At 34.3% G+C, this 10,372-nt stretch overlaps 1 protein-coding gene across 4 annotated transcripts in view; it reads left to right on the top strand.

The window, feature by feature from the left end:
* Positions 1 to 10,372, top strand: part of LOC105473309 (synaptotagmin 1) — a 593,369-nt gene that overhangs the window by 415,836 nt on the left and 167,161 nt on the right. For all 4 annotated transcript variants that reach the window (XM_011727061.2, XM_011727059.2, XM_011727060.2 and 1 more), the window contains one exon: positions 5,915 to 6,099. In XM_011727061.2, the coding sequence (XP_011725363.1) occupies positions 5,915 to 6,099 (185 nt within the window). The remainder of the gene's footprint in view (positions 1 to 5,914; positions 6,100 to 10,372) is intronic.

Here is a 10,372-nt window from a genome sequence, read left to right as displayed (position 1 = left end):
TTTTACCACTTCCATTCAACATGGTACTGGAGGTCTTTGCCAGAACAATCAGACAAAATAAAGAAATAAAGAGCATCCACATTGGAAAAGAGGATGTCAAACTGTCTCTGTTGGCTGTTGATATAAATGTATACATAGAAAACCCCAAAGACTCCTATATTTGATAAATGAATTCAATAAAGTCTCAGTGTACAAAATCAAGGTACATAAATCAGCACCACTGCTATATGCCAATAATGATCAAGCTGATAATCAAAACAAGAAGTCAATCCCATTTATAATAGCTGCAAAAAACATAAAATACCTAAAAAATATGCTTAACTAAGGAGGTGAAACATCTCTACAAGCAGAACTACAAAACACTGATAAAAGAAATCATAGATGACACAAATGGAAAAGCATCCCATGTTCATGGACTAAAAGAATCAATATTGTGACAATTACCATACTATCCAAAGCAATCTTAGGCTCAGTATAATTACTATCAAAGTATCAACATCATTTTTCACGGAATTAGAAAAAAAACACTAAAATTCATATGGAACCAAAAAAGAGCCTGAATAGCCTAAGCAATCCTAAACAAAAATAACAAATCTGGCAATATCACATTACCTGACTTAAAATTACACTACAAGGCTATAGCAACCAAAACAGCATGGTTGTAAAATAAAAGTAATATGAAAGTAGACATATAGACCAATGGAACAGAATATACCCAGAAATAAACCCAGAAATTAAGCCACATATCTACAGCCAACTGATCTTCAACAAAGCAGACAAAAACATACACTGGGGAATGGATATCCCATTCAACAAATGGTGCTGGGAAAATTAGATAGCCAAATACAGAAGAATAAAACTGGATCCCTATCTCTGACCATATGCAAAAAAATTAACACAATATGGATTAAAGACTTAAATGTAAGACCTGAAACCATAAGGATTCTGAAAGAAAACCTAGGGAAAAAACTCTTCTCAACATTGGCCTCGGTAAAAAATTTATGACCAAGACCCCAAAAGCAAATGTAATAAAAACAAAAATAAATAAATAGGACTTAATTAAACTAAAATACTTCTGTACAGCTAAATAAATAATCAACAGAGTAAATAGACAACCTATAGAATGGGAGAAAATATTCACGAACTATACATCCAACAAAATCCACAGGGACCTCAAATCAACAAGGAAAAATAAATCCCATAAAAGTGGGAAAATGTGAAGAGATATTTTTCAAAAGAGCCACACAAATGGCCAAAAAACATATGAAAAAAATGCTCCACATCACTAATCACCAGAGAAATGCAAATTAAAACCAAAATGAGATGTCACCTTACAATCAGAATGGCCATTAATAAAAAGTCAAAAAACAATAGACATTGGCATGGATGCTGTGAAAAGGGAACTCTTACTCACCGTTGATGTGTTAGGTAAATTAGTACAGCTTCTATGCAGAACAGTATGGAGAGTTCTCAAACAACTAAAGACAGTTCTACCATTTGATCCAGCAATCCCATTACTGGGTATCTACCCAAAGAAAAAGAAGCCATTACATCAAAAAGATACCTGCACTCACATGTTTATTATAGCACAATTCACAAACGCAGAGTTATGGAATCAACCCAAGTGTCCATCAATGGATGAGTGGATAAAGAAAATTTCAGATATAGATATATAGATATAGATAGATCATGGAATACTACTCAGTTATGATAAGAGAACAAAATAATGTCTTTTGCAGCAACTTGGTTAGAATTGGAGGCCATTATCCTAAGTGAAGTAACTCAGAAACAGAAAACCAAAAACTGCATGTTCTCACTTATAAGTGAAAGCTAAGCTATGGGTATGCAAGGGCATATAGAGTGGTATAATGAAGTCAAAAGTGGGAAGGGAATGAGAGATTGAATATTACCTATTGGATACAATGTACACCATTCAGGTGATGGGTTCACTGAAAGCCCAGACGTTACCACTGTACAATTCATCCATTTAACCAAACCCCTAGAGCTACTAAAATAAATAAATAAGAAAGAAAAGATAGCAGAAAACACAGGAATAGCCCACATGAATATTACTAACATATAGTTACCTATATACAGCATATATTACAAATCTCTTGAGGTCTTCTTTGTATCATTTGAATTCCTATTGTTGCTATAATGAATTATTCCAAGTTTACTGGCATAAAAGCAACACACTTTATTATTTTCCCATTCTGGAGGTCAGAAATCTGAAATTGGTTTCACTGAGCTAAAATCAAGGTGTCTGCAGAGCCAGTTCTTTCTTGAAGGTGTAGGGGAGAATCCATTTTCCTGCCTTTTCCAGCTTCAACAGGCACCTGCATTCCTTGGCTCATGGTCCCTTTCTTCATCTACAAACCCAGCAACAGAGACTTTTCAAATCTCTCTCTCTCGGACTCTGACATTTCTGCCTGCCTCTTTCACTTATAAAAAACTCTGGTAATTGCATTGAGTCTACACTCAGATAATTCAGGATAATTTCCCCATCTCAAGATCCTTAATCTAATCACACTTGCAAAGTCCCTCTTACCAGGCAGGGTAACATATTCACAGCTTCCAGAAAGTAAGATGTGGACATCTTGGAGGGGCCATTATCATGTCTACCACGAGGTATAAATTAAAACATCAGAAGCAGTTTTAAATTAATTTGCATTGGACTTCATTATTACGTATCAATTTACCTTCGGGTCAAATAATATATGTGAGATTGATTCATCAACCAGAAAATGAAAATAATATTTTTAACAGAGTTTTTATACTAGTCTATTATTTTCTGCTGAAAGGCCTTTAAGTTGAATGTTAAAATTCTTATTATAAACTTCCACGTAATGATAGTTGGGTAGCAATAACAATAAACTGATAGTTTTCTGCCTGTAGCAGTATTTTGATGAGACTATTTTTTTGACTGAAACTCTTATTTTATATTTTAAAAATCACTGCATTTTATGCTGTTATTTGCTTCACTGAATTTTTTAATTGAACATGTTCTATTAAAGAGACTTTAAACCTATATACAAATTTTTTTCTCTGTATACATTTTTAATAATCACATTTTTAACCTAACAACCTAAAGATAAATTTGAATTTCTCAAACTATTCAACCTATAGAGTTTTTCCTCTGTAAAACTGAAGTGATACTGAACAAAACTGCTGCAAAGACTAAATAAGATAATGTATCTATAACTGTAGCCCAATTGCTGGGCCATAACAGGTAGGTAGGTCTTCCATAAACTTTTAGCCTGATCCAAAATATATTCCAGAAGATTTGCTGACCAATACTGAGACACGTTTCTAGAAATACTGCAGATGAATAATACTGTGGGTGTTGTTTCTTAGTAAACTTGACAAATTTTAAATATTTGGTTACTCTACACAATGAAATAAAATTTTAACATGAGCATCCCCGTACTCTATTTACTAAAAATGGCTGTTTCTTTACATGATATACGACTAATGAGTCAAGCTATCCTATAGCTATACAAAATAACTTTAAGCATTTTTTTATTTTATCTATCTAAAGGTTCCAATACATTGTGAAGAAAATTCTGTTAATTATATTTAATATAGCATATTCCAACTTAAAGTTATTCAAACTGAAGGCAAATCTAAAAGACGGCAGTGCTTTAAGAAATAAAAGCCATAAAATAAAAGTTGTCCAGTGGTTATAAATTCCCTTCAAGTTGCATTATTTCACATTTCTTCTTGTAATCTCATGTTCCTAGCTCTTTAACTCCCTTTGATTAAATAATGTTCCTTTGCTTTCACTGTTTTCTTTTTGTGAACTTGTCAAGTCATCTTTGTCTTGTCTTGTACAATTTAAGAGACTTTTATGTAGCTCTCTGAGTGATTATCACCACACAAGTCCAACTGGGAGAATAATTTACGAGGTTCAAAATGAAGGGTCATTATGAATGCCATCTTTCCTGCAATGGATACCTACACTCTCTTGTTCATGCATGACAGGATTTTAGCTAGATCAAGGGAGATAGATGCTTTTAAATGAAGTATTATGAATGACATCATTGGTTACATAAAATAATTTACTTTTTTAATCTTTACATTGCTTAATAAGTTTAGAGAACTGGAAGAAAATGTCTTTGGGTGTGGGTTTATCTGTAACTTTCACATAAGTATTTCTTTGGCAGAAAGCACAATTTCAAAAGTTGTAGTTTTATTTTATGTCCTTAGGTTAACATCTAGTATCCAGTCATACGCTGGAATAATATGCATAGTAAGTATTCTGCACAATAATACTAAATGCAGAGGAAAAGCAAAGAGAGTAGATTTTCTCAATTTTGAAGAGAGGTTAATTTTTAAGTGTTTTTACTTTATCAAAGTACTCCTGACTGGTGTTCAGCAATCATTGGTTCTAGTAATGTTTATTTGGCTTTCCCTTATCATTTCAGTGCCCAATATCGTTTTTTATTACAACAGACAAATAAAATTACTTCTGATTAATTTCAATAGCTGTGATTTGTTTTATGAGTACTTCCCTTTCAACCTAACCAAAATCATAAATGTTTCCACGTCACCTTATTTTTTATAAGCACATGATGTAAGGCATACCAAATAAGAAAATATACCAACTCTAAGCAGAGGGACAACTGTAATAGAAAAGTAAATCTTTATTTGAGTATATTTATGTATATATGTTCTATTATTTTAAACAGCCTGTAAACCTAAGCCTCTCCTCTTATCTAAAAATCATCCTTCCTCCTGTCTTTCCCTTTGCATTTTCACTAAATTCCCCTCATGGTACTCATCTTGCTTTTTACATATTTATTTGTGTGAGTAGTTTATGTTTTTTCATATGTCCTGAGCTCTTTACCTTACCCACAATGCCTTGACTGTAAAGAAATGATAGCTAACTTTGGTCAGGTGCCGTGGTTCACGCCTGTAATCCCAGCACTTTGGGAGGCCGAGTCAGGCGGATCACAAGGTCAAGGGATCGAGACCATCCTGGTCAACACGGTGAAACCCCGTCTCTACTAAAAAAATATATATATAAATTAGCTGGGCATGGTGGCATATGCCTGAAGTTTCAGCTACTCAGAACACTGAGGCAGGGAATCGCCTGAACCCAGGAGGAAGAGGTTGCAGTGAACCAAGATCACGCCACTGCACTCCAGCCTGGCAACAGAGCGAGACTGTCTCAAAAAAAAAAAAAAAAAAAATCGAAACCTGGGTTAAGAGCCACCAAACGCATGAGAATCACCCACATCTAGAGAACCTCAGTGCATGCATTTCCCCATGATTGATTTTCAAATCGCCAAGTACTTCTTCTTAACCTTCACTATTGTTATGATTTTATATTTGTTGTTCTACATATATGACTAATATCTGTCCCCCACCATGCCAGAACATGCTAGTATTTTAGAGATGAGTAATAGCAGCTGCCATTTATTAAGCTTTTGCCATGTGCCAGGCACTGCAACTTATTATTTAATACTCAGAAAGATCTATGGGGTACCTACCAATTTACTTCCACTTTAGAGATGAGGAAAGTGAGGCAGAGAGAGGTTAGATGACTTGCCCAAGATCACACAGCTAGTAAATAGTGGAGCCAGGATTTAAACTCAATGGCTGAACTCCAAAGCTTGGCTCTGAATGAGTGAAGAGATGCGTTTCTAGAAATCTAGCTTGGAGAGTCAAGAAAAGTAATAGGAAGGAGATGACATTTGATATATCTGGAAGGGCAAAGTGGGAAAGAAAGGAAACAATACACTCATTGGAGACAACAATGTGGGTAAAGTACTGAGGAATGGTGTACCTGCAGCATAATGGGTGCTCAAAAATGCAAATGAAAAAATGAATATCTTTATAGCCCATGAGGTAAAAGGTTTTGCACATCTAAGTGTTGTATGACTAGTGCTCTCTGTCTGTTTCTTTCTTTCAGTGCCACCGTGGGCCTTAATCGCAATAGCCATAGTCGCAGTCCTTTTAGTCCTGACCTGCTGCTTTTGTATCTGTAAGAAATGTTTGTTCAAAAAGAAAAACAAGAAGAAGGGAAAGGAAAAAGGAGGAAAGAATGCCATTAACATGAAAGATGTAAAAGACTTAGGGAAGACAATGAAAGATCAGGTAATGTATTCTTTCCACATTTCTTCTTAGATTATTTTGTTTTAAAACGATAAACGGTTTATTATTTTATGCCATATAATTATAGAAATAAACAACTTCTGGACCCATATTGTTTTTGAGATGCTTTGCAAACCTTTCAGTCATTGTTCAAGATCCCAAAGCATAATGGAGGCATTTGGCAGGGTTTTCCAATCTCCTGAGCATATAGAACAGAAAAGGGAATCCATGATCATCAGGTCCATCTTGATGGGTTTGGCGTATGAGAATGATGCTTGAATATTTTGATTACATCTGTTTAACCAGTCTTCATTGTGTTCAGAGTTAGAAAAATCAAATAAAAAGTCCTGAGTGTTTTTGCAGTTGGGCAGGGGATCTTTCTAATTTCTACTGTTTATAATCGCTGTTAAATAACTGAGTTTTACAGCTGTTCATCAAACTTGATGGAAGCTGCTTTTCCTACATGTCCATCCAGTTGAAAAATTAGTTCTCAAGAATAATGAGTTATATGGGAGAAGGGAGAGAAATATGAGCCAGTTCTAAAGAACAAGACAGGACAGAATTTTTGCCTTATAAAAAAGTTTTCTTTCTAGCCGGGCACGGTGGCTCAAGCCTGTAATCCCAGCACTTTGGGAGGCTGAGACGGGCGGATCACAAGGTCAGGAGATCGAGACAATCCTGGCTAACACGGTGAAACCCCGTCTCTACTAAAAAATACAAAAAACTAGCCGGGCGAGGTGGCGGGCGCCTGTAGTCCCAGCTACTCGGGAGGCTGAGGCAGGAGAATGGCGTAAACCCGGGAGGCGGAGCTTGCAGTGAGCTGAGATCCTGCCACTGCACTCCAGCCTGGGCGACAGAGCCAGACTCAGTCTCAAAAAAAAAAAAAAAAAAAAGTTTTCTTTCTTATTTCTTAAAAGACAAAATTCTCATTTCAATTTAATAAGGACAATTACAACCATAACACTGGTTATAAAATCCATCTGGCTGGGTTATGTTTCCAAGCCCAAAAAAGCTATTTGGCCTGTTCTTTCTGTTGCTATCTGTTTTTGGCTAAATTAATTGGACAACTTGGTTCAAGACAACGTTTACTATTATTAATAATTTTAAATGCCCCTTCATTTTTAAAATAATATTCATATTGAATATCTCTAAAGAATATTTAATTCATATTTTAAAATTAAAATGTATATATACAGATTTTTTATAGAAATAACATTTCAATTATCAGTGTTTTCCATGAAATACAAAAGTTTTATTTATTCCCAAATAGCAAAATACATAGGCAGTTTTATAAATTCCTCTTATACTATTAATTACTATTAATCAAACTCTTAAACCTGAATCTCCTTAAGAACAATTTAATCAAGTGTAACAACAGGCATTTTAAGTACATTTGCGTTGTTTCCTAGTTCATTACACATTCAGGACACTAACTCCCCTTCCCAGCTTGAGTTTTAAACTCTTTTTCCTCAAAGACACTACAGTATCTATTGATAATAATTTCACAAAGGCTCATTTTTTCCTTCCTGCATTTTTGTTTGGTTTTGGAGCTATGGAATGGATGGAATGCCTGTACTCATACTCAGAGAGTTTGGGACTGAGCTCGGAGTAGCAAGAGTTTGATTTTTCTGGCAATTTCTAATCACAGTCACAAAAGCCAATGCATAAACGTCCAACTACAAGTGTCTAATAAAGATTTTTCTCTTCAGTTAAGTAGAAACTAAAATTTCAAATCATGTCTTTATTTCCACACTTTTCATAGCAAGTAGGACTTGATAAAGATTTATTTAAACAACTTATTGGGAGATTAAGTGTGGAAATAACCTCCTAGATGGACATGGACTGAATAATATGTATGTTAATTTTATCAATATTATGAAAACAATAATTTGACAATAGATTACTATCATTTTCATAATTATCATAAAATTTGAATGTGGTTTCACTGTGTTCTAGAATTAATTAAAATTACTGAATAATGTTAAGTGATAACTATAACATTTCTTCCTAGGACAATAAATCTATAATATTTGTGGGATTTGTTCTGTATGATGTAAGATTATAATTTATGGCATAGTGGTGGTGTTTATTACCCCTGTTATGACCTGGATAAATGACCAAGATCTCAAATATAGAGAATTAATGGGGGTTAATTTTTCATTGATGATCTATTTTTTGGATGGGGAGAGACAGAGAAAATGATTCAAACAAAGAAATATTAAGAAGTCAGTGATAGTTTATAATAATCTGTTATTGCAAATTATTTAGAATGTCAACCACTCAAAAAGATGTTTTCAGTCATTTTAAGTAGATCACTTTGTCTACATAGGACATTAGCTAGGTCTCAATTTTACTAAGTTATGAGCAATTAAATGCACAGAATAAGATATAATTTGGACAGATGAATATACACTCCAGTGATAAACGTTTATATAACTGTAGCTTATGCTACTTTTTGAAGCAGACAAAAGTAGCTAATCATGGGTTCCATCAGTTTATGAAGAGGAAGGCTGAAAAAGCAAAACAGAATGTGCAGATTTTAAGAGAATGTTTTATCACATGATGATCGCCAGATCACCCAAAAATCAAAACAGCATGAATACAAATTAAAATTATTATTAAATAATTATATTTTCAAAATATCTTCAGCAGAATGTTGAAGTGAACATGGGAAGAAAATAAAGATGGCTTATGCCTCTCTCATTTAAAAACAAGACAGATGTGAGAGGCATTTTAGATATAATTTCTTAATCTTAAGAAATATATATATAGGCTGTAGATACAGGATATAAACGCTCTAGGACAATCAATACATTTTTACCATTTCAATTCATATCAAACTTACAGAAACTCAAATTTCAATATTCATGGCTACATGTCTCTATAGTAAGGTTTTGAAACCAAGGAAGATTTTTTAAATATTCTGCAATGATTACAAAAAGTATAGACATTTATGTTGCATAAAATACATATTTACGTGTTCTTTTGTATGCCTTAAAACTAGAGAACACTAACCAGACAGAAGGAAAATATTCACTTGTAAAGCCATAGGTCTGGAAAGGTCATTTCTCCATGGTTTTCACTAATGTGTGTGGATATTTTAATTTTTATTTCTTCCTTCTATGTCCTTATCTGTGTTGTGTCTCATGACTGTTCTGGACTGTCCCTTGCGGTAGGTTTCCTCTGCTACTTAGACATCCCTAGTCAACGCTCAGATACATTTAGTGGCCTGGCACCTGGGGCTCCACAGCTGAGGGTATATCATTCTGACACACATCAAGAGGCTGAACTAAATTGATTTCTTTAAAGATAAGGGGTTCTCATTTTAAACACGCTAACAGATTAAATATAACAGTATTAGAAAGCTCAAGTTTTAAGTTGATGGACACAGAAAGAAATTCAGTCCCTTGCGCTACTTTTCCAGTGTGCCTTATTAAATCCAAATCTGAACAATGTCACTGAGAATGAACAAATGCTCCTTCTGATGGTTGCGAACACAGCACCTGTTGAATGTCAAAGCAAACCATAAGCATGTGCACTTCATCTTTGAAATTTAAAATAAGGTCTGATATTCCCAACCCAGCTTTTTCTACTGCAATTTATCAAACCTCAGAACTGCTAGGTTTACAAGCTTTTTCTTCCGAATTTTGTTCCATGGAGGGGAAAATAGTGCTCTTGAGATATTATAATAGCTACTGATTTAATAGGTCTGAATTTAATGTGATGGTACAGAAAATGTCTTGCTTAAGCTCAGCCTTTGGGACAGGAATAGACTTAATCACTTCAGTGATGAACAGTGGCACTGAGAAATTGTCAAAAATTTAGCCCTATTTCATGCAGAATAATTGCAGAGATGGTCCTGCCTTCTATTCAGGTAAAAGCCACTTAGGGAGAAGGAGATTTAATATATCAGCTATTTCAAATTGCATTGGGCTGAAACATGATACATAAATTCAGTTCTGAAAGAGACTTTTGAAAAGGTATTTTAATCGATGAATTTTTTATTATAATAATAGACTGACATGCAGATTTATCAAACAGAAATAGATGTTAAATAGTTTGCTATTATTTTTACAAAACCAAAAATCTTATAGGGAGGCAAATTACCTAAGCTGCAATTTCCTGAGCACATCTACGACAGTGTTAAAGACTTATACACAGCTAGGGTTTTGAAAGGGCAAAGGGATTCCACTGCCTAAAGTTCTCTAACTAAACTCAGCAGTCTTTTTTTTTTTTTTTTTTGTCACTTTACTATCACATGTTACCTTTAGTGACC

The sequence above is a fragment of the Macaca nemestrina genome, chromosome 10, assembly GCF_043159975.1.
Source record: "Macaca nemestrina isolate mMacNem1 chromosome 10, mMacNem.hap1, whole genome shotgun sequence".
In the NCBI taxonomy this organism is placed as follows: domain Eukaryota; kingdom Metazoa; phylum Chordata; class Mammalia; order Primates; family Cercopithecidae; genus Macaca; species Macaca nemestrina.
This window is presented reverse-complemented; position numbering and strand designations above follow the sequence as displayed.